The sequence below is a fragment of the Xylaria bambusicola genome, assembly GCF_022495145.1.
Source record: "Xylaria bambusicola strain CBS 139988 unplaced genomic scaffold F5B22scaffold_10, whole genome shotgun sequence".
NCBI classification, from domain to species: Eukaryota; Fungi; Ascomycota; class Sordariomycetes; order Xylariales; family Xylariaceae; genus Xylaria; species Xylaria bambusicola.
In genome coordinates this window covers 18,875-45,434 of record NW_025953563.1, presented here as the reverse complement: position 1 = coordinate 45,434, position 26,560 = coordinate 18,875, and the positions used below count along the sequence as shown (strand labels likewise).

Here is a 26,560-nt window from a genome sequence, read left to right as displayed (position 1 = left end):
TATCCCTCTTAGATATACCACTCTATTGTAACGGCCAATTGCAAGTGATACTTCATCCCACATGTCCGTCCCTGTGGAAATTCCCGCAGCGGTATTTATTTACACGCATGTTGTGCTACCTAAGTAGGTAGACTATGTCTACTGATCCATACCTACATGTAGGTAGGCATGCTTAAGTACAATGGATATTTGGACACTTCACACGATGGCAGGCAATGTTACACGCGCAACTCGATGTCGACTCGCCTACATTAGTGTAGCATACCTACGAAATAGTCTACTTTGTGAAGGCCAATCCTTACCATTGCAGAAGGGGTAATTGGCCAAATCATAAAGCCTCAATTCTAAACTGGAAGATGCTTCCCCGAGGAATCCACAGGTGGAAAAGGTAGTTTCTCGATTCTCTTGAGGGCGGCCAACATGATGAAATTCCCATTTCATTTCTAATAGCAGCACTCATCTCATCGATGGGTGACAGCCAGTAGACCTACATATGTGCTGAGTTACAGAGAGGTAGGTACCTGTGTCACCTGTAGGCTGTAGGGAGCTACCTAGGTACCTCTTAGTACCTCCTAGGTAAGCTTCCCATCAGCCACACATCAGCCTCGGCAACTTTTTTATGTTAAGGGGTTGAGGTCTAGCGCATTCCAACGCGCTACCTAGGTAGGTACCTTGTACCTGGGTCTACCAGGGCGTCATTCAACCACAACCCACGACCGCCTATCTACCGTTGAATCCCTTTGTTTGGAACTTGAAGTTCCTGCAAATAACCTGTAGATCATGCACAACATGCGAATTTCAAGTACCAGATAATGTGCTTTCATCTCGTGCAGACCCCCGATGCTGAGATGAATGTCGCCACCCATCCCAGAACGATCCTTTTCCGACACCATCTTGCCTGACCATCAATCCGAGATATCGGTCCTCGGAATTAAACCACGATGGCTGGCAACAATCAGACGCCTTTTTCTCTACGCCCCTGGCCAATCGGCGACAAGAAACCCCAAAACCTTGCCGATTTCATTGCTCGCGTCAATGCCCAGCCTGGTGGTTTCCGAAACCTAAACGAGGCAGAGTTGCGCCAAGAGATCCAGTCTAAAAAGCAAGGGACCCTCGAGGACGATGGCATCGAGGGCTCAGATGAGGAAGAAGACGATGAGGAGGAGGCCGAGGAAGCCAAGGAAAAGACTGCTCTTGTCGCACGCGAGGAATTCTTGAGGAATATTGAGTCAGCCTAGCTCTCCGCCTGCCTACCCTTTGAACCTGCGCTAATCATGGATGCCGCAGGTTCGCACATCAGTCTGCCATGTTGGCACTGGACTCCATATCCCTCCTCCTCTCCAAGGAAATCCCAGTCCAGGCCGGTACTACGCTGTCTCCAGCGCTGCGCGATCTTGTAGGTATCGGAACCCTAGGCGCTTCCAAATTAAAGGAGCCCAATATTACAGAAGCTCAGATACAAGATGACCTCTCTGTTGCCACTGGATGGAGGGCCATGGGTATCAATTCTATGGTCGACTCGGTTCTAGCTGCTGCCGAGCGATTGGAGAAAGAGATTGAACTTGAGACTAAGTACTGGGCCGATATTCTGGCTGTGAGCGACGATGGTTGGACAGTTTGTGCTCTTCCTCAAGAACCCCACACACTGGGTGTTCGTTTCGGGTTTGCCGAGTCAGCAGCTGAGTTCAGGAATAACAGCATTGCGCCATTAATTCGCAATGACGATGGCACCATCAAATTAGGCGTTGGAAAGGTTGGTGGTGGTTCCCAAAGAATACGCATCGCCGTTAAAAAGGCTGGTACAGTTACCGACCAATCACCTCTACCTGCGCGAATACCGGACGACGCCCCTTTAAAGGACCGGGTTCGTGAAGCTAGGAATACTATTTTCCATCAGGAGTTGTGGTACGAGCTTAATCGCGAAGCCCGTGTCCTACTAGCCTACGATGTCTACTACGAAGGTCCAACCATTACCTGGAAGCAGAGCAAAGACACTGAGTTCATTCTGACGCTAGAAGATCTTGATGAACAGGATGATGGAGGCGCAAACTATTCAGAGGGCGCGCTCTCTGCTACCGCGGCATATTCTTTTATGCAGTTTCTCCTTTTCCAGAGTCACCGACAAAATTACCACAAACGGACTTCGCTTTCTCCCTCAGTACGGCAAAGTGAATCTAATAACACGACTTACAACATCTTACGAAGTCTCATATCCCGCTTTGAGTATTTCAAGAATTCCAGGGACCTAGGGAACCACCTGGACCAACTAGTCCGTACCTTACGGCATGCCGGCATTTCAACAGCATTCTTTCAAGTTGTTCCTCCCCCAAACCCTCCATCTGGGGTACCCCGAGTTCGGCATACCCCAACTACCGAACTGCTCTGGGTCCAACAGCTTGTTTTCAATTTAGTATCTCTCTATACGTTCACCATCACGCCAGAAGCACGGATATGGTGCTATAGCCGAGGCTTTGTTCGTCAAACTATCGGCACGTTGTTTACAATGAGCTTAAAACCGCCATCAGGAGATGTCAAAGACCTACCACCAAACCCATTAGAGGTTGCATATCCGCCGGCGGACTATTGTGCCAACGTCCAGGAAGCAATATATTATCTTTGCCAAGCAGCCGTTCGGGTCTTATCACAGAATCTTGCTCGAATAGCGGCTGAACAGCTTCGAGATAACGACATTCAGTGGTCGGAAACAATTGCCGGCATAGGAATAAAGAGTGCTAAGGGCAAGGATGCCAGAATCGACATAGATGTCGTAAATGATAAAATAGTGCTTACTTTGAAAGCGGATTGGCAGACCAACAAGATAAGCCACACGGGTACCTGGACATGGGATTCAGAAAGTCAGAGTATGGAAGGCGATACTTTGCAAGATATAGTGTTGAAGCTTATGAGAGGAGACATGTAGAATCCACTTAATAGACTAAACCACCTATTATCTCCCCAAAACGGATGCCCTGCGCCTATCAATACAGTCGTTGTCCTTCAGGAAATAATCAGCTTATTGATATAGGTTATTTCAGATGGGGTGGATGGGGCCAAATGCGTCCCTGCATCTCGAAGTAATACCAACGTGACAGCTGCGCCAGCTGAGTCTACGAGCTGAACACGAACTAGCTGATATTGTCTTCGGTCTGAGTTGTCCGTCGCTCCTAGTCTTGGGCTTTGTAAAGTGATTGGTTACTAACGAGCTACACTACTTCTCAGCCAGAAGTTCGCCGAGACATCCTGAAGTCCGTGACACCTTGAAAAATGCAACGTATACCATAGACGGCCAGACCATTCGACACTTTATACTATAAGAGCATATATATCCTCAATACTCAGATCCGTCTCGGGCGTACAAAGTAAAGTTACTTACAAATTCATACCCAATCTCGGGGAAATTGACTCCTACCAGAACCGACTTAATCCATACTCCTCCGTCTCTTCCGCGGCTCATTAGTCCCATCACCATGAAGTGGCAAATCCCCTTCTTGTCCCTAGCTTCGCTGCCGGCTATCCTCGCGGCCCCAGTTGGGAATCCTGGTGAGTTTTCCCTGTGTTTATCTAGAATCACTGCTTGTGATATATCGATGTTTGGTTTAATGCGCTGAGAGGACATTGCTGATGGACACTCTGTTACAGCTCGCGGCGTCGTCGAAGTCGTGGCTCGAGAGCCTGTTCTTGCCGTCGCGCGGGTGGGATTGCCGGAGAAGAGAAGCATGGATGATAAGGTGCGGGCGCAACGTATGGCGAAGCCTCCGATTAAACTTGAGGGCGATGACGTTGAGCTTCCTTGAAGTCTATGTGTCTTGGCTTATTGTTGTAGGAAATGTGACGAGTTGAAGGCTTGAGTAGTATTGGTACTTGGCAAGATTGGTATTGATGTGGTATTGCTTGGTGTGATATCCATGATGGTGACTATGGGATGAGTTTATGCGTTCTGCTCGTTTCGTTTTCAACGACAATACAACCCTGCCTCCAGGGCAAAGAGTCTCTAATTTTATCAAAGGCACTGTTGCTCTCAGATTCTTTTCTAAGTTCAAGTCATCACACTCTGCCATCTCAATGGGGTTGCTTCTTAAGCTATGCAGGTATTCATCAACTACATTGTGTATATCTCAACCACTCACCAACGAAGTCATACAAAACTTTTTTCCTATCAAAGCACGCACTTGTAACCGTGTATAAGATTCCAAAGTCAACCTTTCAAAAGACTGATGTATACTTTCAATACTTCTCACACAACAAATAACCTAAGTCTAGCTTTACACCATAATGCCATTGTTCCTTATTCATTCAATAAAGCAGGCCATTGTAGCATAACAGCTAAGAGCAAAGAGAACAACCAAAGAACAATCAGCACTACAGAAAAGAAGCTAGGTAGCAATTTGAATATAAATGACCAGGAAATCCTTCAATTCCAGAACTCTCGATCTCATCATCATCATCAAGCAACCAGATAAACATCAACGTGACATAGCCATAACCAACTTACGAATAACAGCCTTCAATACACCCACAGCAACAATGCCCGTCACTAATTCACTCCAACGCTACCTCGCAGAAGTCGACATGAATCTCTTCTCCAACGAAACCCTAGAAGACCTCTTCTCCATCCTCAACGTCTACATAGACGACTTCAACGACCCGGCCTCCGTCCTCACAAAGCTCTGCAATCTGGAAGACCGACTCGAGGACGTGGTGTCCAACACGGAAGACCCGCTGACAATAATCGGATTCCAAGCGCTCCAGTCCGTTCTCGAAAAAGTCGAGCAGACGATCATGGACTCTCACAAGCTCCTGCTCGTCCCGCCCCCTGTGAATGACGACGCCGCTATCGCGATTCGCGATCGAGCGCTATATGTGGTGCGGACCTGGCAAGTCCAGGAGGCGCATATGAAGTGGCTCTGGACGCTGGTTCGACAGGGTGAGCCGGAGCTCATGGAGCGATTCGTAGTCGACGCTTTGAGATTTCCCACGACTCCTAACCATCGTATCTGAGCTGAGGTGTACGAGAGCTATGAGTTTGATCCAGCGACCTACCTACCTACTTACTTACATTGAATCATTCGCAGCAATTTACATCCTTTTCCAGTTTCCTCATTTCTAGATTCCCAATCTACATAGAACTAACTCCCTTCGTATCTGCATCCTAATAGAAATCGCTTTCCCTCCCATCTCAAACTTAACAACGTTATATATTCAACAACCAAGTTTAATACAATTAATTGGTGTTTAGAGGATTTGACATGTGTTTCCCCATACTAATACAATAGCGCACACCATCAATACGTAGTTACCTAACTAAATTTTGTGTAAAAAAAAAAGTGCTCCCCGCCCCCTTTAAAACGTCATCATTACAAAAATCTAAGACATGCCAGTCTCCTAGCACATTGCAGTTACTTTCCAATTACAACCACGTGTCGTCGTAGCCTCTGTACCTAATAAAGGGAGCTAACAATTCACATCCTATAACGAAACCCGAAATGAATAAATGAAGTTACTGATAAATAGGTATAATTCATCGAGTCATCAATCATGAGAGCACACACACAAGCGCTGTCTAGATACAAATCCCCAAGTTCACCCTCCCATCATCCACCGACTCGCTCCATGCGACACGCGCCCAATGCCGAAAAGAGAATAAGAGGAATGTGTTTCAAATCCCGGTCATAGAAGGAAACAAAAAGAAGAAATTTATAGTGAGAAAATCACATCATATCGATTCATCCATGTTTACATGATTCATCCGCTCGTTCTCGTTCTCGTTCCCCATTGTCGCTTGTCGCTTATTACGATAACCCTGGATAACAGCCAACTGAACTCGAAACACTTTGGTCGGGTAACAAATGTCTTGACAAGAAAAATCCAAGTTTTGCAAGCTTAGATATGATTAAACTCCGTGACGGATTGGCCTTAGCGATAATAACGAGGTGAGTCATAGATAACTTCACGATCCACAATGCGTTCGTCGTCTACCCTATCCCACGGCAGATGTCGGTGCGCGTGATGTCGTCGGTGGAATGTGTAGTGGTCATGCTCCTCAACCTCACGGGCTCGACGTCTTCGGGCACGACGGATATCCTCCGTAAGGTCTGTGAGTTCTAGAACGTCCTCCTGTAACATTGTCAGTTTTCTTGCACCTGAAAGATAATTCAGACTATACGACTTGCTACTCACATATCGCAGGTATGTCATAATGTAGAAAAACCACTCCGTCTCCTCATACTCGTATCCCAGGCGCTCGATAGCCTCCCGGTTTACCAGATCCTTTGTGATCTCTGTCCACATGCTGTCGCGTTTCTTGGCGGGGCGGTCGCGATCACCATCACGAATTGAGATACGACGGTCTCGAACCTCTTCCACTTCTACCTCGCGGTCTCGGTGTTTCGAGTCGTAAATCTGTACGCTTAGCCTCTCACGTGAGGAGTCGGGAGCTGGTTCGGGGAGAGCCGGTGGAGCAGGCGCTGGAGACTCGTCTCTTTCAGGGATGAATTTGGAGCGCCGGACACCGTTGTAGCGTTGCCAAGTCACCTCAGCAGCAGCACCGCCTACACCGTCCATCTTGACACGCTCAGTTCCCGGGGGGACATCGACGATGGTCCAGTCCTTGGTAGCACCATTCCAGGCCTCGCCCATGCGCCCTCTGGAGTCGATCTTGCTGGTAATATACTCAGCCTCTTCATCAAAATCCGGCCGTGGAGCCGCGGAGTGAGCACGGCGTCTCTGCCCGTCGGAAACCTTGAGCCTATCGCGGTTTCTGACAATAATCAAATCATCATCGTCATACGAAGGCCTATGTGGTGGGCGGGGTCGCTCGCGAGGGCGAGAGCGAGAACGAGAACGAGTTCGTTGGCGAATATCAATATCAGTCTCATTACGTGTGATATCGATGTCTATATCAGTCTCTCGTTCCCGAGCACGGGATTGTGCACGGGATGGTGCGCGGCGTGGTGGCGGAGGAGGGGTTGGTGGCTTCGCTCGCACCATGCCTAGATTCCGTTTAGCCAAAAAGAGTTCCATTATATTGGGGTACAAGCGTGTTTAGATGTTGGGGTCAGACTTACCATGATCGATATCTCGGTAGTGAGTGATTACCTCCCGTTCAATGGTAGGGCCTCGAATAACCTGAGGCTGAGGTGGAGGAGACGGTGAGGGACTTGGCGATGGAGTACGCTCCTTTTGTCTCTCGCGTTCAATGCGAAGTCGAATAAGCTCTCTATCCCGATCCGGTGTGGGGGACCTTTCTCTTTCCCGGCGCTCAATACGCTCAACTACTTGCACGCGAGCGGGTGGTGGGGAGGGGGAGCGCTCGATGAACCGAACAGGGCGTCTTTCGGGGAGGGGTGAATGGCCCCTCTCGCGCTCTACGAAGCGCTCTCGATAACGGACCTGGGGGCTTGGGCTACGGGGTCGCCGTCTATCGACAGTCTCGACTTCGCGCGACCGGAGCACGAGAGGTCCAGCTTCTGTTCGTCGACCATCCTCACGGAGGAAGGCGGGTGTTCTGTCTACCCGGTCACGCTCTCGAATATCGACGTCAACATGTAAATCGTCGTCATACTCGCGAACAGGTGCCCTTCGATGGGCAAAATCCCGCTCGCTTAGCTCGCTTCGGCTACTCCTGTACGCCATGACAGCAGATATGTGTCTCTGCTAGCCGTAGCACGGGTGGTAGGGAAGAGAGAGAAGCAAAATGGTTGGTGAATGCGAATGTGCACGCAGGTAAGGGATACGGCTGGGTAGCTTCACGGGTGTTGTCCTACGAGGGACGACGGGTTGTTGCGGCGGGGTGGCCGGTTTAACAATACCTAGGGAAGACGTGTGTAGTAGTGAGATGATGAGGTGATGAGGTGGTGGTGGTGGAATAGGGAGGGAAGGGAGCGAAGGGCTGAGGGGAAGTGTGGGCGTTTTGGGACGATGACGCTACTGTGGTTATAGCGCTGTTCGGCCCGGTGATCTGGTTCGCTCTTGCAGCGCTTAACACTTTGTGCTTTTGCGAACTCTGCGTCTCGTGTCTTGTATGATGATTCTTGAGATAGGTTGTCCGATTTCAGATATTGGACATGTGTAAATGTGTTTTCTATATGGGATCACGAGAGGGAGAGAGAGCGAGAGAGCGAGCGAGCGGTCTAAAGCCTACGGGGACGATGCTTGGATCTACCTAGATGAGGCGGGGGTCATAAGGTTCAACGGGTCAGGTACAAGTGAGGTAAGTAGATAGATGTAGATAGATAGGGCCTTAAAGGGTCAAGTGGACACTGTGACGGTAAACCTGTCATCAGTGCCCTGGAGCTAGTATAATATTTATGCACATTCAATTACGGAATACTTAGGTGCTTAGTTAAAACGGTAGTTTTTCTTATTACAGTCACCTGACAATACGGTAATACCTGATTATCTAACTGACTGTCTACTTGACTACTGACTGACTGACCGTTATATTAGACGCGCAGTGACGTCATCGAGTCAGGGCGGCCAAGTTACCGCTGTTACTGCCGTTCCCGCTGCTCGCCCTTTGGGAGAGGCTTAGGGGGTTAGTATAAGGGAGGTTGTGGTGCCTAACGGGCTCGTTGGGGCGTAATAAATAACGACTGTAGCTGCTAGTGAAATAATACCTAGTTATAACCATGGCATCGCGCTCCCCATATCAACCAAGTACGTGCAGCATCGGTGGAGGGGCTGGATGGAGTTAAGATGCGGGCTCTTATCTCCGACACTATCTCTTTTGTCTTACTTATGCTTTCTTGTCTTCTAATGAGACCGAACTTTGATACTGGTAGATACACTACATACTTAGTACAGCATAAGATAGATCCATGCACCATGTAAATACTGCCGACTGCACCATCACGTCGTGATGCCAGGATGGACCAACACCAGCTCGAGATTATTCAAGCTCACTCTCTTGGCATATATCTTGATGCAATACGCGATTCATTGCACAAAGTCGCTCGAACTCCTACAGATCTCGACTTAATAAGTACAGAAGGTAAGTATGAACCTCAACCCCTCGCGAATCATTCTAACAGGTACTCAGTTCTTCAGGTTATAACGCTCGACCTTCTGCCGACGCTACAGAGCCATCCATTATCTCGCCAGTTGCCTTCCAAAACAGGTCGCGGCACCCTCCGAACCGATCTACTTCGACTAGAAGTCTCCTTCGAATCCGGTGAACTCGGTTTTCGTCGCCTCCGACCTCTCTTTCACGCAGTGTTTACAAATGGACCCGATGTCGACATTTGGCAACAAGTCTACAATGCCGTCGCTACTGCCGAATCTACACCTCCCCGAAAGCCCGCCGCCTCATTCGAACAAACACCACGGGTCTTCAAGACTAGCAGCGTTGTGAATTCCTCTGAAAGACGCATCGATATAGATAAGCCGCTCAGAGATGAACTTGGCGTTATGTACGTCGACGTTCCGAATTTCTACGAAGCCTTTTTTGGTGATATCACAGACCTTGAGACAAGATCTACGGAGATCTTCCAGAACTGTACAGAAGGAGAGCAGCCACTCTTTCGAGACGCCTGGACCTGGTGGCCAGAGAATGCCAACGAAGCCGACGTTTTGACCTGGCTTGCCGGCCTAGTCGAACAGCTTAAGCACTACGCACGAGAATACGAGGAAATAAACCGAAGAATTGTAACCAAGCCTTATACCCCCGTCGAAGGTTCAGTTGCACAACGCAAACTTGATGTCGGCTTTGCCGACGTCCCTAAGAGTGACCAGGATCAAAGATATCATTGGTCGCAGATCCTAGTGCCTGGTGAATTAAAAAGCAACCCTAAAGAAGACACGCCCTCCCAGGCCCGACTTAATGTGGCAAGATACGTGAAAGAGGTGTTCATTGCCCAACCCACGCGCCGTTTTGTTCTCGCCTTTACTCTATGCGGAACTTGGATGCGACTTTGGGAATTTGATCGGCTTGGCGGTATTGCATCTACCAAGTTTGATATTCACAAAGAGGGTTAGCTATTGGTATTAACTATCCTTGGCTTTCTGTGGATGGATAGTAGCAGCTTTGGACTTGATCCTACTATTATTACGACTACTGATCAACAATATATTGAAGTTAAACAACATGGCAAAACAGAACGCTTCATTATTGACAAATGCATTAGAGGAGCACAAGGCATTATAGGGCGTGCAATAACTTGTTGGAAGGCGCATTTCGACAGCGATAAATCTTTAGTCTTCGTTATCAAAGACTCGTGGCAATATCCAGAACGCGATGAAGGTGACCTGCTCAAAGAGGCAACAGAGCAAGGCGTTATTAATGTTGCGCGATACTACCATCACGAGACGGTCAGGATTGGAGACAAAGACGATAATATTCAAGCCAACGTTCGCAAAGGATTGGATATCACAAAAGCTAGCAATTATAACCAAGTGTATCCGGCTGTATCGACTCAATCGCGTGCGAGTTCTACAGGCTCGAAACGCTCGGCCAGTCAACTCGGTGCTCCTCTCCCACCTAGCAAGCGGTTTTACTCCGGTTCGGAGTCTCCCACAAAGCCTCGCAGCCCAGTTCTTCCTAATCGGATCCACCGGCGTATTATTTTACGTGACTATGGGCAGCCAATCTATAAGGCCAGCTCTCGGGTGGCCTTGCTTCGCGCCTTAGAAGGGTGTGTCGGAGGACACGAATCTCTCTATAACGCCGGCCTTCTTCATAGAGATATTTCGATCAACAATCTTATGATTAACGAGGATGAACCAGACCTATCTAGGTCTTCATTCCTGATTGATCTCGACCTTGCGATCAGGTTCGATCGAACGCAGTCATCAGGTGCTCACGGGATAACTGGCACGAGGGCTTTCATAGCAATTGGGGTGCTCCTCGGTGATGAACACTCCTTCATGGATGACCTCGAGTCTTTCTTTTGGGTCCTCTTTTGGATCTGTATCCATTGTGATGGATATAGCCGAGGCAGGAGCATTGCCATGTTTGACAAGTGGAACTGGATGGATGCGGAAGAGCTGGCTTCCCAGAAACTTGGAAGGGTGTCGGATGAAGACGTTTTCCACAGAACGGTATCACAACATTTCACACGCCATTATCAAGTTCTAATACCGTGGGTTGACAAGCTACGCAGAACAGTATTTCCTAATGGCGGTAGATGGCGGGAGGAAAATGAAACGCTATATTCTCAAATGAGGGAGATACTTCGCAAAGCCCAAGCTGATCCATTGGTAGCAGCAATAGATGAATCAGAATAACCCGTTTATAGTTATGCCAGTATTGAAAATAAGGGACGTTGAGGCTAGGGACCATGTCACGGCATTTTCGTTTGGGAAGGGCGTATCTCGAATGAATCCGACAAGGATCCGGCGTTCGCCTTTACTTCTGTGCAGAAGAAAGAACCTAGCTTGGTGGGTTTGGATGCGCATTGTCTGGTCCGACATGTTTCTCTCGAGGTGGGATCGACAAATATACCCGGCCGAACCGAGCCATCCCTCCGTATCGTCCATTGGCGACCTAAGCTGTGCTTTGTGGGAGAACAAAGGCCAAAACAAGTTGTTTTCCCATGGTCTTCGGGGTTAGAAATGGTCCGCTCATAGCAATTACCAGACTATTTTGGGGATATATACAGTGGCAGCATGCATCTTTTGCAGGAGTTACATAAACGAGACGCGCAGGATAAGCCAATGTTTTTTGTCCCACCGACTCTACCTATTATTTATACCTAATGCATTTTAGGTATCATACCTTTCTTCTTTCGCGCCTATCTTCTTAGGTCAGATCAATCGGATCATCACGTGTCCCAGCCGACGCCTTCAAATCAAGTTTTCTTGATGCCCCCCGGCAGATGCATCTTCACGCGCTTGACCGGATGATCTGATGGCGGAGCGAGCCTCTTCTTCGCCCCGACCCCCCATATTCCACAAATAGGCACGTGCTCTCTTGCTCGACTGATATTACCTTCACCATGTTCGACTGTGGTAGTGAGAAGATCCGATCCTCCTGGGGTTGATGGTGAACAGAAGCGAGGATGCCGCCTTTTCACGTCGCAAACCCACACGTCAGAATCCAAGTCAACCCAATAATCGATCACGCCGCCCCAGTCACTTCTTGCCGGCTCCTCGCGGTTTATAAAAAGAACCTTGCCCTTATTCTGGCGAACAAGTCTTGCGAAGCTCTTCGCTAGCTCCCGGCTGCCGTGGACCGTAAGGCTTGTTCCGAAAATCAAAAGGAGATCGATGTCGAGGGACAGATCATGTTGAATGATCTGCGTGATCGGATCAGCCCGCGAATCCGGCTCGCCATAGAGGAGAATGTCCGGTCTGAGTAGGCCTGGCTTGAGTCGGCGTCCCCTCGCAGTTGTTTGAGGAGGACAGGCGGGACAAGTCGAAAGCTTCCCATCTGACATGATTTCTTGCTGCTCGTCCCAGCTGCACACATCCGACCCCTCTGGTTAGGCACACAGAGTCCGTCTTGGAGCGATGCAGCCATTTCCTCGCCCAAGAACCAGACCCCGACTCGGACCAAGTGCCCGGTCCTTGGCGCAGATCCGTACTGAGGCCCGCCGTCTCTTCAAGACAATCGATGTTCTGTATGTAGTCCCTCACGAGCCGGCCGCTCGCCCTCAAGTCCCTGATAAACCGATGCGTCTCTGTGGGGCGGCTGACTTTCGCGGTCTTCCCAGGAAGTCAGTCAGTCCGCTGGGATGACCTTTTTTTTTTGTCATTACGCGCATGGAGCCTACTATGTAACTATAGATACTTGGAAGTCAATCCCCCCAAACAGACCTTGAACAAAAACAAAAAGCCAGTACAATCATACTGCTGTGCATTATCATTATACTAACATTGCATTCTCATTATATTTAACCTATATTGTTTGGTAAAACATCTTGCATCTTGCTTGAATCTTGAACGAAAGCATTGTAACTATGCGTCAATACGTAGGAAGTCCGTTTTGAGTAAACGGTCGCCTCTGATTCTTGTGGTATGGGAACGGAGAAACGGTATTGCCCATTACGAGATTTTATGCATCCAGGCTTGTGCAAAAGCGGGTCTTACTCAGGCCCTACTCTGGCCGGGTTCTGGCTGAAAAGTGGCACTGCTCAGGTTGGTTTCTCATTCCAATTCGAGATGGTAAAACCTATCTTAGCAATCAATCGCGAGCAAGCAAGAAGCAGGGAAAAAAACCAACATCGTCATCCCGCATATCCAAGCAGCCTGATGCGCCCGCGAACCCCACCAGTCTAGACTGCTTAGGTCTAATGAGTAATGCGACAGCGGCGCTGCACGAGGGAGACGAGGATCTGGGTTTCCCCGCTGTCATAGGTTATCGTGAGGTTCGGAAGTGGGCTGGTGGGCTGGCTGGTTACCTCTCCCGTTCCATGCTAGTGTCTACCTACCTAGGCATCGAGAGGGGCTTGTAACATGATGGAGGAGGGTGGTATGGCACCTGTGTCTGACCTGTGATAACCAGTATGTGCTTTTCTGCTCGGGCTCGCCAGGCACTGATTGATCTGGAATCCTCCAAATTCCACCCTCTTCGGGTCACTACGCACCTATCTAGGTACTCACTCCTCTCTGCCAGCAAATTCCAGTATGTATACCCTACCTCTACCCTACCTATAACGAGCTCTGTGGAGAATGAGGCATAGGGCAGGCAGTGCTGCTCTACCTAATCGACTAGGTTGTCGCATATATGCAGTCATCAGGCAGCGGGTCGCGAACGTGACAGAGGAAGGGCATCTTCGCATGAGGGTTTTTGGCCCCCAAAGTCCCGATTATTCGGTGAGAGCACACACAAACAGTGTCTAGCTAGGTACGAAGTAGTACTATTGTAAGGTAGGTAGATACGTATCACGAGGAAAAGGCCGTCTGTCTCATCCGCATCGACGGGTCGAAAATTCTTCTACTACCGGTAGTAGTGAACGAACTCGTGAGCCCCACAGACGCTTGCTCATCCCATCAGCAGGCCGGCTACCTAGATAATTAGTCCAACACAACACCTGGCTTACTTACAATAGGTACTCGGGGCTGAGCCGTGTCAGGTGTCTCGTGGGCCATCTGTCTTGTAGCATGTGTAGGCTCACTGGGAAATCTAGACACCTAGGCTAACTGAGTACCTACCTATTCGCTTAGTATTGGAGGCCGCAGTCCTCTCTGTTGGGCACTGTTGATCCACTTGGGCATTGCATAACGTGTCAGCGAGAAGATATCAATATATAAAAAAAAAAAAAAAAAAAATACTACTTAGGTAGTGAAATAAAATGGGATGGGTACTCTTGCACGTTTGCCGTCTGCCGTTCATTGTTCACCGGCCGAGTATGGTGTCAGTCGAGGGGCTCTTGGGCTGAAAGAGACAGTGCCGGCAAATCGAACGCTGACGCAATTCTGCATGCAAATGTTTTGGAGTAAGTCCAGGACTGGAGGTTTTGGCAATCCGAAAATGGAGTCCCATACCACCTTCTTCTTCGCAAAGTGACCCACAAGTCTGCCATAGGATCGGGAGATCATTCGACCTACCGCTAAGAAATAAGTCATTGGAAAAGCGCTCGATATTTCTTTCTGAAATCACTGAACAATGAATGATTCGAGTGAGACTGACACTATTGGATTCCAGAAATCGCCAGTAGAGGGAGTTGTGGCCGCATCAGATCGCAAGCACCTACCGCACATGAAGATAGTTGTCATGGAACCAATGCAAGATGGTCACCTAGCCAGTCAACAACATAAGCCGCAATGTTGAGATAATTCTCTACATCGGTCGGATCCGTCTATTGTCAGATTTGTCAGTTGGGTTTCACAATCACTTCAGAGACCATTCATTCTAGCCTCTAGCCTCGCGAGATGAATGGTAACGACAAAGTAATGGCTACGTTCATTGAACTAATTCCTACGAAGCCGCGGAATTAGGGCTACTCAAGATTTTGATTAAAAAAATCATCACCTTCTAGACCTATGAGTAAGATGCTATGCTAGTAGTGTCTTCCCAGTGCAGCCCGTGTCGTCACTCATCCTGATCGCCTGCCCGATGATGCTGTGCCCGTCCCAGACTTCTCCCTCATATGAGCCATCGTGCACTTTGCGCCAGCGCATTCTAAGAAAAAAAAGAGAAAAAAAGGATTAAAAAAAAAGACTAGATCCAACAACGATGAATTGGATTGAATGGTCGATAGCACTGAATTCAGATAGCTGGGTTAGCATGCAAGCTACACGTGTATGATGAGATGATGAGAAGACGGCAAGCACCATATTGGCCCACCCTCAACGTAGCATGCCGCGAGCGAAACAAGAATACCTGTGTAGAGTGAAAAGACACAGCCTCGAAGACTAGAGAGAGAGAGAGAGAGAGGCAGTCCTAACTGTGTGAGCTTGTGGCCACTTGAATCGGCGCTAAGAGTGCGCAGTGGAAATCATCACTATCGAGTGTTTACAGGAACAGGTACCTATTGATACCAAGCGCAGCTCAAACAGTTTAGGTTAAGCGAACGGCATGTGCTGAATGAATTCGTGCGCACGGGAATAAATGACAAGCGGAGTGTTGCACGATCATGGGAGTGAGTGACTTTGGCTTTGCATAGCGGGCGACGTGCTACAAGTCAGCGGCTGTGGATTTCATGAGGTTTACGTCGTTAAGGAAAGATAGACAGTCGGCACCAGGTTTACTTTATGTGCGCCCTCCTAGCGTCGAGTCAATAACAGAAGTGTTCTCATCAAAGCAATATGTGTATAAGGCGAAGTTGAGTTTCAATGCATGATGAGAGTTTCATGATATCTGTTGTCTGAAAATACCACTAAATAACGCCGTTGCTGGTATCCCTTCTTTCTTCGACCCAACGCCAACCAATGCAATACACGATCGTCGCCACAGCTCCCGAGCCTGGCTTCCTATGTGTGCTTTCCACCGGACAGATGGAAGACCATTCAATGATGATCACGGTGATGTACTTCTGTATCTATAATAACAGAAGTTAAGCCAGTCTAATTAACTTAAGAAGCTCTTAAACCTCGCCGCTCTGTTTTTTCTTGGCTTCTTCAAATTCCTTCTGTTGGAGTTCAAATAGCTCCTCCATCGTCATGCCGCTATCCTCAAATTTATTGCCTCTCTTCTCACGTACCTATCATTATGTTAGTAATCTCGTAGTCATGACGACAAAGTGTTTTAATAATAGCACTCACCCTCTGCGTTTCCTTATGCTGAGCGGCTGCTTCTAGCACAGCCGGAACATAGTCTCCAAACCCGAGAGTGTCTAGTGCTTTGGTGATGTGATCGCATGCAATCGTCTTCTTAGCCTCCTTCTCCGATATCTCGTTCGCTTCAGAGGATACGAGAGTGATGAACTCAACACAGCATTCTATGAGCAAATCTCGTGCTTCTTTAGAGAACGAAACTCCTGTTGATGGCGGCAGGATCTCGCTAACGATCTTCTGTACCGTTGCTAGATGATAGTTAGCCGAGGCGTAGAAATACACGTATTGATTCATTACTAGGTGGGTTGGGAGGGCTATGTTACATACCTTTAGGAAGCGATAGATCATCATTACCTGATTTAGATACATAGTCAGCACGTTGCCCATTGGCATGACGTGAATAAAAAGACAAAGACGTTGTGGATCTCGTCATGTTGTAAGACACAGTAAACCAAAAATAGGTGCACGGGGCGAGTTTTCTGACAAAGGAGTTGGCTGAGAGCGACTTGGGAGCGATCCTGTAAGTAGTTTTCATGAAGATCCTTGACTGGTGCATGATGAGATTGCAAGTAGCACACTGCCTTATTCAGGCTCAGGTCGTTGCATCATCTGTAGTAGATATCGACTCAGGATGAGTGTATGTATACCTAGATGAGGGTTGAGATGGCATAGCCACGGCACATCTATGTATTGAGGTCGAACCCGATACCAAAGCATGTGAAGAGAATAAACAAAGGTGCAGTGTATCGACAGAGGCGCCTCTCGTACGGAACAGGTATGTCATGTGGTGCATGAGATGAGACACAGGTAGACAAGGCGAATATATTAGAGGCCAGCTTTGGCATCTCGGAACATAGGTATCATAACATTCCTTCATCGCTGCCCGGATTTCCAAATGACCGTAAACGAGCATGGGTAAAGAAAAGGGTCTGATGTTGAGTTGACATGATGAATGCAGTTCGCTCACCTCCATATTCATGGTCCGACATGGTGAGTTAGCGTTTGGTGAATGATAGCCTATATAAGAACTTTGGAGTAATAGGCCGAAAAAGTATTGCTATTCGCTGGAGGGTGAACGGATTAAGCCCCGTTGCGAGTGTCGAGCTGACAACTACGATGAGCGTATGGTCGAAAAGACACGATAGTCTAGAAGGATATATGTAGAATCGAGAACAAGGGATGGTGACTGTTTCCGTTGTAGGCCGCCGTGGACTTGGCTGAGTCGCGAGGTTACCCGGTATTAAGTACTCGATCCATGATGGGCTTGGGCCAACGGCACCCTAGCGCAGCGCTCAGTGAGATTGTGACTTGTAGCGACTTGTTTCAGCTGCCTAATCCCGCTCTGGCATCTAGGTACATTCTAGGTAACCCAGCATTGAGCCCATGCCACCGGGAGACTGGGTTGGTTCCATTTGATTTGAAGCTCGCGCCACACTGGCCTGTGGCGCAACAGAGAGTCTCATTCCGCTATTAAATCTTCAAACTTTTTTTTTCTGTCAACCTTTGCTTCACCCACCTTTGTAATCGTATAGCAACGCGCCTTTTTCTGTGCCTGCCTCTGCATTCGACACAGTTAATCTCCTCTATCCTTTGTTATCAGGGTCAGGAGTGCGAAAACGTATACGGACTGCGAGTCAATCGACCAGATTAACAAGTTCGATGCGGTCGCTTCTCTACCCCTACGCAAAGGCACATTCGGATATGACACTTGTGACGCAAAATACGGTGGTATTGGTAGATCTGGGTTGGTCGTCCTGCGCGCTTTGCGTAGATCACTTAGGGTACGTTCTTGCATTTCCATCATCGCTCTCCCCCTTCAATGATGAGCCCATTGTCGCCCCAGTCTTACTTTGCCAAATGGCAACATGGTGATCGACACGTCAAGCCAAACAGACATAACTGATCGAAGTTCACTTACTGCCCTGTTTTCGAAGTAAATCGCGTGGTCCCTTGCTAACGGCCCAAATGGATTAGGTCTCGTGTATGGTATGTACCCACGAAAACACTCCCCTCAAAACTTCTCGACTACCATGATGCCAATATCCAAAAAGTACTATCAAATACCGATCGTAGATGACGGATTAAATATTTCCTGATCCTCGTCCACTCAAACATGCTGACCTCGATTCATTCATCAAGTCAATGACTAATTATTGGCAGTGTGTATAATGCGTAAGCAAGACTTTTTACCTCAACCCTACCAACTACTATGATGCCAATATCCAAAAGTACCATTCCAATACCGATCATACATGACGGATTCCATAGTCTCTGATCCTTGTCCTTTTAACTCCATTTCACCTCCTGTCTATGTACGTGTCCAGGACTGACTTGGCGGAGGGTCGTAGACACAAAGGACATCTATCGTGGATACTCATGCAGTAGATATGTTTGTAAGGTATGACATGCATTTTTACTTCCAGCCCCTCTAATGCTTATGATGACCATGCTATATCCGAACCATCTATGTAGAATTATATAAACGTCTTTTCATCTTTCGACTGAAGCAACATACTCGAACAAGACTTGTTGGAATGTTTGTATCATGGAAACTAACGTTCTCTCTAGTCCCTTGTGCTCTCTGGATTCGTCTACCATCTACTTTGATTGGTAATCGGCAAGCTCCGCTGCGTTCCACCTATAAGGGGTTAGTAAAAGCAATTTGTTCAGAAAAACTATGATCCTACCTGTAGTGTTTGCCCGTCAATGCGTTCGTGGCACCAATCGCTAGCTTGGCGACGACAGTGCCCGGCTGATCTGGATTGAGGAGACGGCCATTCTCGTGTTCGGCCACGAAACTGGCATGGACATCTGGCGACATGCCCACATGTCCCTCTTCTCTAATTTGTTTCTGCATGGCTGTGTCGACTTTGCCTGGTGAAACGGTGACAGTAGTAATAGAGGGTTCTTCCACTGCCAAATGTGCGCAAAGATGATTTAAAGCTGCCTTGGATGTTCCATAGGCTCCCCAACCTATATATGGATTTGTTGAAGCTCCCGACGAGATAAAGATGACTCGTCCATTCGATCTCCGTAGCTCTGGGATAGACTCTTTAACCTATAGACTAGGTAGTCAGTCAAATAATGCCAGCTTCTCACATTTGCCTCACGGCTTACCAATGCCACTGCGCTGAAGACGTTGATGTCGAATGCCCGCCTCCACTCCTCAGCATCTGAGTCAAAGATTTTGGTGATTGGGGACAAGGAGCTGTGGTTTATCACCAGCCCGTCAATCTTGCCGAATGCTTTTAATGTCGATGCTACGATTTTCGGTGCCACCTACGCGTTTGTCAGTTCTCATATACGGTATCCGAGCCAAAGGGGCCTGAATGTTCGCTTACTTTCAAATCGGATAAGTCGGCGCTTGTGTAATCTACCGAATCTCCATGTTGAGTCTTGAGTTTCCGCAACTCGGCCTCCGACCTAGCTACGAGGAACACTTTGTGAGACTCTTTGAGCAGAGCTTGCACGACGGCCAGTCCGAGACCTCGGCTCGCACCCGTAACGATGAAGACTTTGGACATCTCTTTTATGGCGTATGATTGGATTGTAGATTGTTAATGCAATCTTGACGCCGACGGCAGGGGAGGTGGTGTTGAATTCGAAGAGGCTTGATGAATTCTAGGTTCAACGGCGCTTTGAAAGCTCTGGGTTTGGTGGGGGTGGGGGGCATGACATCGTAGCGGGTCCACCGCCTTGAGTTTGTGAGCTTCGTCGCATGGAAAAGAGCGCCTAGTCATGGGAGTTTCATCTCAACACTTCGGTCCCTTGAGCGTATGAACAATCTAGAGACCTTATGATTCGTTATCAGTGACTTTGATTAGTTGTTGTTTCTCTCTTCGTTCAGAATTTAAGCGAGGCCTATCAGTAGTCACTCATGACAAAATTGCCATGTAGTTAACCACTGATCGCTCGTCTTGATCACAATAGGAGGATGGGCAAAATATAGTAACATCTTTATTTATTTGTGTAGTCAATTAAGGCGGGTCGAGGAATTCTGAGCTCGGCATACAGCGTGTCTATCCTATCTGCCCATCATGAGTATGACTTTGTGATGAATTGGGCTATAAATGATAAGTCAACTTTACCCAATACACTCATTCCAGACATCTTGAGGCATTGTACAAGTATCTTCTTATAAAATAAGTACGGGCTCCTGATGAAGAGGCATTTTCAGTATAATGTGCGGTGCATGTCTTCCAATTTTCCACCCACTGTGTTCCAATGCAGACCCAGAGTTCTCGAAGCTGCCGAACAGGACTGTAAAGGGATATACATATCAAAGTGAGTTACAAGGCGTCTCATTCTATGCTGGGGGTGCTAGCCGGCGCCATGTGAACGTAGTTTTCAGCTTTCGCAATCACACTCATCAGAATATCTGACAATATTCTTGACCCTAACCTTCTGCTTTGAACTTCCACTTTATACTTCCAACCTTATCATCCCACATTAGCTCACTGATAAACTGGATGACAGCGTGTCGCTAAGGGGAGCTAGATAGAGGCATTTATTCCTAGATTGCTGCGAAGAACTCTGGTAGAGAAGTGAGCATAAAAATCTAGCCAGAGTCGGTAGTGAGAACACAGCTCGGCGTGTCGGACAATTCGCTTCCTCTACAACACTAGCGTAGCAATAGTCAACCACGAGACCGCAATTCCGTGACATGTGCGACACTGGTTCACGGCAATTTCAGTGAGATTAACACTTTCTTTGACGATGAGGTATACGAGAGCTCTGACTGATATTGTTCCTAGACACATTCAACATACTTGTTGATATAGTAATAGGGGCATCTTATTGCGCTCCCTGATGTCGACTTATCACATGCATCTTGTCAGACCCGAAGGAGTTGTTTTTCCCCCACTCGCACTCTTAGATGGCTTTTCATCAGTCCCTTTGGTTAATATACAGAAGCTTCCAGGCTTGTGCAAGTACTTGCTTGGGGGGACTTTCAAAAAATCCCTTCGTCTACTTACGATGGATACGGGAAAGTCAACAAACTGATTTCTCAGAATATCGACCAAGAATCCAGCTGGGCTGACGTCCAGCCTACAGAAAGTACCGGCTATGGTGCACTGACGGCTCTGAATGGTTTCTTGAAGACATCCTCCCTCTTGTTTCCACATACCCCTCTAGATGATTTATTAGAAACACTGATATCAATGAAACACTACGGCTTAGACTGTCACGCGTTGAAGAGTAAGGTTACTGCCCGTATGATATAGTCAAAGTACCGCATTGGCCCTGCGACGAGATGCTCATGATAGGTGAACGAATTGTTCAATATTCACATAAACACGTCATTCTATTTTGAAAACAGAGCACTGCTATGTAGGCTACCGGAAGTATAGCTAACCTTAAGATTAATCATATCTAGTAAAGATATGTATACAACAAAGATTGCGCGAGATAAATGGTTATAACGCAATACCGCTAAGATGCAGCAGGACTTGTCTCTATAATCGGAAAGAATACATACATAATAGCTTTCCCATCCTCTTGTTGATTAAGATTATATGTCGTTACACTTGTTATCTACGTGTTGGCTGGTACAGTAAGACGCTCGATGTTGCATTCAAGGCACCGACGTGGGCCATCAACAAGAGAAACGCGCACTCTCACTTCAGCAATCGGATATCTCTTCCTCTCAAGGAAATTAGCATAGACCGTTACAGTATTTCTTGAAACCCGTGATGGACTACCGAATTCAGTCAATTGCCTAGTACATGCTTCACGATCTTGACGATTTCCCCACATCGCAGATCTCTAAGATTAGCAACGATTTCCCCTTCAAGTGCGCATCATCAATGCGGGGATCCGAACCGCCAGATCGCTTGTTAGCCGCCCCTCTGTTTCGAAACAACGGTTGCAGAGGGAAGAAAAAAAAGCAAAGACATTTCTTATCTCAACAACCATCGGGTTTGAGAATGACGTATATTGATGCATTCCGGGGCTCGCGAAATGTGTGTGTCACAGAAGGGATGATTCCCGCAACGACTGGCTTGCTTTGTCGCCCGGGTAAGGATCGCCGGCACGCGGGGCTCGGGTCTGGGGGCCAAAGCGACGAATAAAATAGGCAGGAGGCAGTGAGGGATGACAGGCCGAAAGGGGTGACTGTATCCCAACTTTCGATTCCTACGCAAGTGGCGTCGTACTGTCGATCCCTTGATGGGAGATCTTGAGATCAGCATGGTGATGTGTACCTACATATGTGTGGACATCTTCGGCGCAGGTACGTCACACCACCAGTGACGAAGACAGATACAAACTAATTCGCGATCGTGTTGGCATGAATCAAGGCGTAAGTTATTTTGACTGATTGAATTGGTTGAGTGATACAGAATTATTTGTAACAGACTTCTTTAATGTCAATCCGTAAAGACGCCCTCCTCCGTCACATACCCAAATTTGTATGTTTTTTTTTCTTTCAAAAATCAAATTGGTATCTTGGGCAAAGTCCCTGTCCCTTACGCGCCGGCTGGATGCTAAACCCTAATAGATTACATGTAGATAGAAAATAAGTCGGTGGTGGGCCAGAGAATTGTCTCCAAATTGATCCGAGCCTTCCATGGTATGTTGTTCCCCTGGAACAAACTGTGCGTCTCATGCCAAACAACATAAGAGATAAAAACGTAACATCGTAACAAATCGTGCCAGTAATAGGTGTCAAAACCAAATTTTGAACCGAGTTAAAAGATGGTAAGTGTAAGTATAAGTGATTCGGCATGCCGTGTGTAAGCGAATGGATTCGTAGATGAAAAGTTGAATAGGACAAGGTGATCATGGTAAATGGATACTCATGATCGCCTATTCCGGTAGTTCGAAATGAAGCTCTTGCATTTCTTTATCCCGCTCGTCTAAGTGAAAAACGATGCCACGACGCTTCCAGGCTCCGCGCTTCAAGTTGTCATGGTCAGCCGACCAGTCTGTATTTCGTCGCCGAGGGACATCAAGTCGAGTGGGCGATGAAGCTGCCGAAGCTGCCGGTGAACCAGAATCGGATAGGCCGGGAGGAATAGCCTGCCAGTCCTTTAATGGCCACTGAGAGTCCTGGTCGTATTGATACGGTCGTGCTTTCGGGCCTTGAAAGTAGCAGTTGTGGCCTTTGACGGGTGAATATTCTGCCGTATCTTGAATGTAATCTTGGGCGTGTCGTGTCTGGTTGAAGAAGCGTGCTTCACGTTCTTCGTCCTCTTGATACCGCACTATATCGAACTCGGGCACCACATTGGGCAAGGCGTTGAGGTTGAATGGCGGATGTAAAGAAAGAGGATTGAGGCTGTCAGACCTAGTGCGATGGGAGCCCGCAGAAGAGGCCTCGGACATCGTGCTACACGAACTCCATTTGCGAACATGGGTTTGCTCTTCTGGATTGCTCGGCTTGCAAAAGCTGCTCTTGGATTTCTTGTAGAAAAAAGATGACTTGGTGATGGATGACATTGTGGTAGACGTAGACCAGGGAGTCACTAGTATGACAAATAAACTAGATCCTATCCTTCTGGAAAGGAATATAGAGCATCTGGACTGTCTGGGTGTCAGACCACTTGTGATTATTCTCAATGGATAGATGTAAATGCTGAAAGGCTCAGGTCAGACTCCTCAAGGCTGAAAGCTTATATATCTACCAAGGCCAGGCAGCTGACTCGGGCTCGTTTATAAATATGATCACGGATAACTGGGGATCGGCCGGTTCCTGCAGATATGTCCTTGCCGTGCTTTGTGTTCGGGTGGAGAAACGATAGAGGTACTATGTAAGCTGTGTGTGTGGGACTGGTGCCTTGCAGATGTGCTCCGGGGCATTCTGAACGCGAGGGCGCGAGAGGATGGTGTGGGCCAGGGTAAGATGGTTAAAAGTGAAAAGTAATTATACTCGCACCGATCAAAAGTAAAATTCACGATGGCCCCTCTCGAGTTCTCCATCGCTTGGCCGGGGAGGAGAGACGGTATGCGTCATTGTTAACCGGGGTTAGTGCCCGGTGGCACACCACACATGCCTTGCCAATGACTTCAGCCAGGGCTACGTCGGGCACCAAGAACGACCCGGTCTGAATTTGGAAGTAATTTAGGAAAGTTAAACGGCGTGTCTCAAACTCTTGGCTCATACTGTCGTGTGGCTTTGTCTTGGCACCGGAGTTGTGACCTGGTAACCGTCAGTATTGTATTGAAGATCTTGTGATTGTACACATGTACACTACACTCTAATAATACGAGATTACTACGCGAGCTACCTACGACCTTTTTGCTGTTTTATCGGCCTTCAAAGGTCTACCTGGTCTAGTGTATACAGCCGCTTATGTGCCCTTTTTCGTACTTGACGCTACCGGGACCGAGTACGCCGCAGAGCATTTACATGTATATGATTAGTCTATTCTTTTTGGGCTGATGTTGGAAAGAAAGACTCAAGTACATGCGTAAAAGCAGTCTTGAGGACGAGTTCAGCTTATGCGTACCTGACGAAGGTCAACGGAGTGCACACACACCAGTTTCGGGCACTTCAAGTATCGCGCAGGTTGCCTTTCAGCCTGAATTACAGCAATAATCGTTACTGGGGGTTTGTTCCTTGCCGCAAACAATTGCCTGCGTTATTCTTGTTTCTTCTTGGCAGGCCCGGAACTCTGGGAACCCCCCCAGTCTCTTGCCCTGGTCACAATGAGCGCATGACCCGAGTGTTCATAAACTAGGCCACATCCATCATGGCGTCATCCCATGAGTGTGGTAGGTAGATCCTATAGACAGATCCCTGTTGATGGAGAACGATGGCTGAGTGATGTGGGGATAATGGGATGCTATTCTGGAACCTGTCCAGTACTTTCGGCCGTGACCTTGGAACAAATATCCGCATGTTCCGCTGTCGAGATCATATGTGACCAGCCCCATCGACGTTTACCTGTCGAGCCTTGTGCCTTGCTGTGTCACCCACGCGACCAAGTCCCTCGCTCGCCTCCCTCGTGAAACACGTCGCGGACGATCTTCACAATGTTGATAGTACCACGGCGCTGCGCTGCAACGTGGGAGTTTAATGGACTGCAGATGTCAAGTGCGGAGCAGTGCAGACGGCTGCAGGATGGAAGTCATAGGCCCTGCCCTTGCTGTGCTGATCTGCGCAGGGCATGCTTACATTGCACCCCTCGATGCCAACCAGCTGAAACGCTTTGACTTCACTATCATTCCCATATACGGCTGGAGGAGGCCATAGGGCGCATTTCGCTGATGTCAGACGACTATCACTGATTATCATTGATTATCATTGAATTCGACGGACCGAAACCTACCGACCACGCGTAGACTTTAGAGACAATATGGCTTGGCCATTCAGATCTCTTTCTCACGCCACCACTGCTAATTCGCACCAAGAGCCTTCTCTACGGCATCACGCAATTTTCTTATGTAGAGTTTGCTGATGTAGCCGTAACGAACTCTAATAGGTGCGTTAGCTGCTAAGCTAGGCTGAACTAATAGTATAAGACCTAAATGATGGGGTACAGAAGCTTGCCAAGAATCGCAGACTGGGCGAAGCCGAAGGATTGGGCGGACATAACACAACGCGTGTGGGTAGTTATCGGGCTTCGGATGTTAAGCAGAATTCTCCATTTTACTAGTAGTCTCTGTCTACTATGTACATAGTATTCTCTAGCGCAAAGAATTTGTAGATGCTACACCATACCACCTTGTTATCAAGGTCATGAAACATGACAAGCTGCTCGTTGGACCAGAAAAGCGAATCAAATCCTTTTTCAATCATCGTTATCTGTCAAAGCAACGCTGATGTGAAACAAGTTGCACAAAATCGCTACACGAGCACAGCTACCTAGTGTACTTCGTACATAGCATAGAAATATCTATAAGCACTAGGGCTGGAGGCTGCCACCATTGGGTCAGGCGTCATACGAGAAGGCTATCAAGGGAGAAGCGAGTCAGGGCGTGCCGTGGTTTAACAGTGTGTTTATGATTAGAAAGCAGCGGCATAGAAAAGCAAAGACGATTTCCAATTTAGACCAGCCACGATTCAGGAGACCTGCTTGTCTTATCTATCTTATGCTAAGTAAAGAGTGATTACATGGTGATATGCTATAGGACAATTACATAGCCGGGAGACATTCCGGACACCGCGCCGCTTCAGCTATTTACAAAGATAGCACACCATAGACTCAAGTTGGCGAAACTCAATTTGATCAGGCAATATTCTGTTTGGGATAGCTATGTTCTCCGCAGAGGAGATTGTACCCATGACTCGAATTCATCGTCCCATCAAAGCCAGTCTCTCTTTCCATGACGGTTCATGATGCATATAAAGAACCCGGACTTGAGGGGAATCGCGGTATACTCCGCATGAATGTACCTTATCATATCTGAAAAAAGAAAAGAAAAAGGTTAGTCATCATATGCTAGCGATACCTGACGGGGTTGG

The 26,560-nt window shown here is 47.8% G+C and overlaps 9 protein-coding genes across 9 annotated transcripts; 4 read left to right on the top strand and 5 right to left on the bottom strand.

The window, feature by feature from the left end:
- The first annotated feature begins 641 nt into the window (after positions 1-641).
- On the top strand, positions 642-3,316 carry F5B22DRAFT_31931 (subunit 17 of mediator complex-domain-containing protein). The gene is made up of 3 exons (XM_047970685.1): positions 642-1,228; positions 1,288-3,153; positions 3,220-3,316. The coding sequence occupies exons 1-2, from the start codon at positions 942-944 to the stop codon at positions 2,918-2,920; spliced, it is 1,920 nt and encodes a 639-aa protein (XP_047832972.1). The 5' UTR covers positions 642-941; the 3' UTR covers positions 2,921-3,153; positions 3,220-3,316.
- Positions 3,317-3,467: 151 nt separating this feature from the next.
- Positions 3,468-3,794, top strand: F5B22DRAFT_644197 (uncharacterized protein; the record flags this gene model as incomplete). Its single annotated transcript, XM_047978389.1, has 2 exons — positions 3,468-3,540; positions 3,640-3,794. 2 exons carry the CDS (start codon positions 3,468-3,470, stop codon positions 3,792-3,794), a joined length of 228 nt encoding a protein of 75 aa, XP_047832971.1.
- Positions 3,795-4,056: 262 nt separating this feature from the next.
- Positions 4,057-5,736, top strand: F5B22DRAFT_31910 (uncharacterized protein). Its single transcript, XM_047970684.1, has one exon. The coding sequence runs from the start codon at positions 4,396-4,398 to the stop codon at positions 4,996-4,998; it is 603 nt and encodes a 200-aa protein (XP_047832970.1). The 5' UTR covers positions 4,057-4,395; the 3' UTR covers positions 4,999-5,736.
- Positions 5,484-8,282, bottom strand: F5B22DRAFT_596977 (uncharacterized protein). Its single transcript, XM_047974281.1, has 3 exons — positions 7,065-8,282; positions 6,178-6,989; positions 5,484-6,114 (listed from the first exon to the last, which is right to left on the bottom strand). The coding sequence occupies exons 1-3, from the start codon at positions 7,630-7,632 to the stop codon at positions 5,914-5,916; spliced, it is 1,581 nt and encodes a 526-aa protein (XP_047832969.1). The 5' UTR covers positions 7,633-8,282; the 3' UTR covers positions 5,484-5,913.
- Positions 8,283-8,749: 467 nt separating this feature from the next.
- F5B22DRAFT_653373 (uncharacterized protein) lies at positions 8,750-11,220 on the top strand (the record flags this gene model as incomplete). Its single annotated transcript, XM_047979709.1, has 3 exons — positions 8,750-8,989; positions 9,038-9,947; positions 10,014-11,220. Exons 1-3 carry the CDS (start codon positions 8,866-8,868, stop codon positions 11,218-11,220), a joined length of 2,241 nt encoding a protein of 746 aa, XP_047832968.1. The 5' UTR covers positions 8,750-8,865.
- Positions 11,221-11,783: 563 nt separating this feature from the next.
- On the bottom strand, positions 11,784-12,371 carry F5B22DRAFT_644193 (uncharacterized protein; the record flags this gene model as incomplete). The annotated part of the gene is made up of 1 exon (XM_047978388.1): positions 11,784-12,371. The coding sequence occupies one exon, from the start codon at positions 12,369-12,371 to the stop codon at positions 11,784-11,786; it is 588 nt and encodes a 195-aa protein (XP_047832967.1).
- A 3,315-nt stretch (positions 12,372-15,686) lies between these two features.
- Positions 15,687-17,266, bottom strand: F5B22DRAFT_31799 (histone-fold-containing protein). The gene is made up of 4 exons (XM_047970674.1): positions 17,120-17,266; positions 16,480-16,506; positions 16,141-16,400; positions 15,687-16,079 (listed from the first exon to the last, which is right to left on the bottom strand). Exons 1-4 carry the CDS (start codon positions 17,139-17,141, stop codon positions 15,963-15,965), a joined length of 426 nt encoding a protein of 141 aa, XP_047832966.1. The 5' UTR covers positions 17,142-17,266; the 3' UTR covers positions 15,687-15,962.
- Positions 17,267-18,499: 1,233 nt separating this feature from the next.
- F5B22DRAFT_31728 (short-chain dehydrogenase) lies at positions 18,500-20,091 on the bottom strand. The gene is made up of 4 exons (XM_047970664.1): positions 19,494-20,091; positions 19,270-19,431; positions 18,840-19,210; positions 18,500-18,790 (listed from the first exon to the last, which is right to left on the bottom strand). Exons 1-4 carry the CDS (start codon positions 19,674-19,676, stop codon positions 18,751-18,753), a joined length of 756 nt encoding a protein of 251 aa, XP_047832965.1. The 5' UTR covers positions 19,677-20,091; the 3' UTR covers positions 18,500-18,750.
- Positions 20,092-22,618: 2,527 nt separating this feature from the next.
- On the bottom strand, positions 22,619-23,704 carry F5B22DRAFT_31620 (uncharacterized protein). Its single transcript, XM_047970656.1, has one exon. The coding sequence runs from the start codon at positions 23,590-23,592 to the stop codon at positions 22,960-22,962; it is 633 nt and encodes a 210-aa protein (XP_047832964.1). The 5' UTR covers positions 23,593-23,704; the 3' UTR covers positions 22,619-22,959.
- Positions 23,705-26,560: the final 2,856 nt, after the last annotated feature.

What these genes read in the sequence shown, in the direction of transcription:
- F5B22DRAFT_596977 (XM_047974281.1), bottom strand. Translation starts at nt 7,632, where the DNA reads ATGGCGTACAGGAGTAGCCGAAGCGAGCTAAGCGAGCGGGATTTTGCC. An exon ending in CTACCGAGATATCGATCATG is followed by an intron (nt 6,990 to 7,064) that starts GTAAGTCTGACC and finishes AACGGAATCTAG; the next exon opens with GCATGGTGCGAGCGAAGCCA. An exon ending in TTATGACATACCTGCGATAT is followed by an intron (nt 6,115 to 6,177) that starts GTGAGTAGCAAG and finishes ACAATGTTACAG; the next exon opens with GAGGACGTTCTAGAACTCAC.
- F5B22DRAFT_31910 (XM_047970684.1), top strand. Translation starts at nt 4,396, where the DNA reads ATGACCAGGAAATCCTTCAATTCCAGAACTCTCGATCTCATCATCATC.
- F5B22DRAFT_31620 (XM_047970656.1), bottom strand. Translation starts at nt 23,592, where the DNA reads ATGTCATCCATCACCAAGTCATCTTTTTTCTACAAGAAATCCAAGAGC.
- F5B22DRAFT_31728 (XM_047970664.1), bottom strand. Translation starts at nt 19,676, where the DNA reads ATGTCCAAAGTCTTCATCGTTACGGGTGCGAGCCGAGGTCTCGGACTG. An exon ending in CCGACTTATCCGATTTGAAA is followed by an intron (nt 19,432 to 19,493) that starts GTAAGCGAACAT and finishes ACAAACGCGTAG; the next exon opens with GTGGCACCGAAAATCGTAGC. An exon ending in TTGACGGGCAAACACTACAG is followed by an intron (nt 18,791 to 18,839) that starts GTAGGATCATAG and finishes AACCCCTTATAG; the next exon opens with GTGGAACGCAGCGGAGCTTG.
- F5B22DRAFT_31799 (XM_047970674.1), bottom strand. Translation starts at nt 17,141, where the DNA reads ATGTCGGACCATGAATATGGAG. An exon ending in GTCGGACCATGAATATGGAG is followed by an intron (nt 16,507 to 17,119) that starts GTGAGCGAACTG and finishes TATCTAAATCAG; the next exon opens with GTAATGATGATCTATCGCTT. An exon ending in AGCATAAGGAAACGCAGAGG is followed by an intron (nt 16,080 to 16,140) that starts GTGAGTGCTATT and finishes ACATAATGATAG; the next exon opens with GTACGTGAGAAGAGAGGCAA.
- F5B22DRAFT_31931 (XM_047970685.1), top strand. Translation starts at nt 942, where the DNA reads ATGGCTGGCAACAATCAGACGCCTTTTTCTCTACGCCCCTGGCCAATC. An exon ending in GAATTCTTGAGGAATATTGA is followed by an intron (nt 1,229 to 1,287) that starts GTCAGCCTAGCT and finishes TGGATGCCGCAG; the next exon opens with GTTCGCACATCAGTCTGCCA.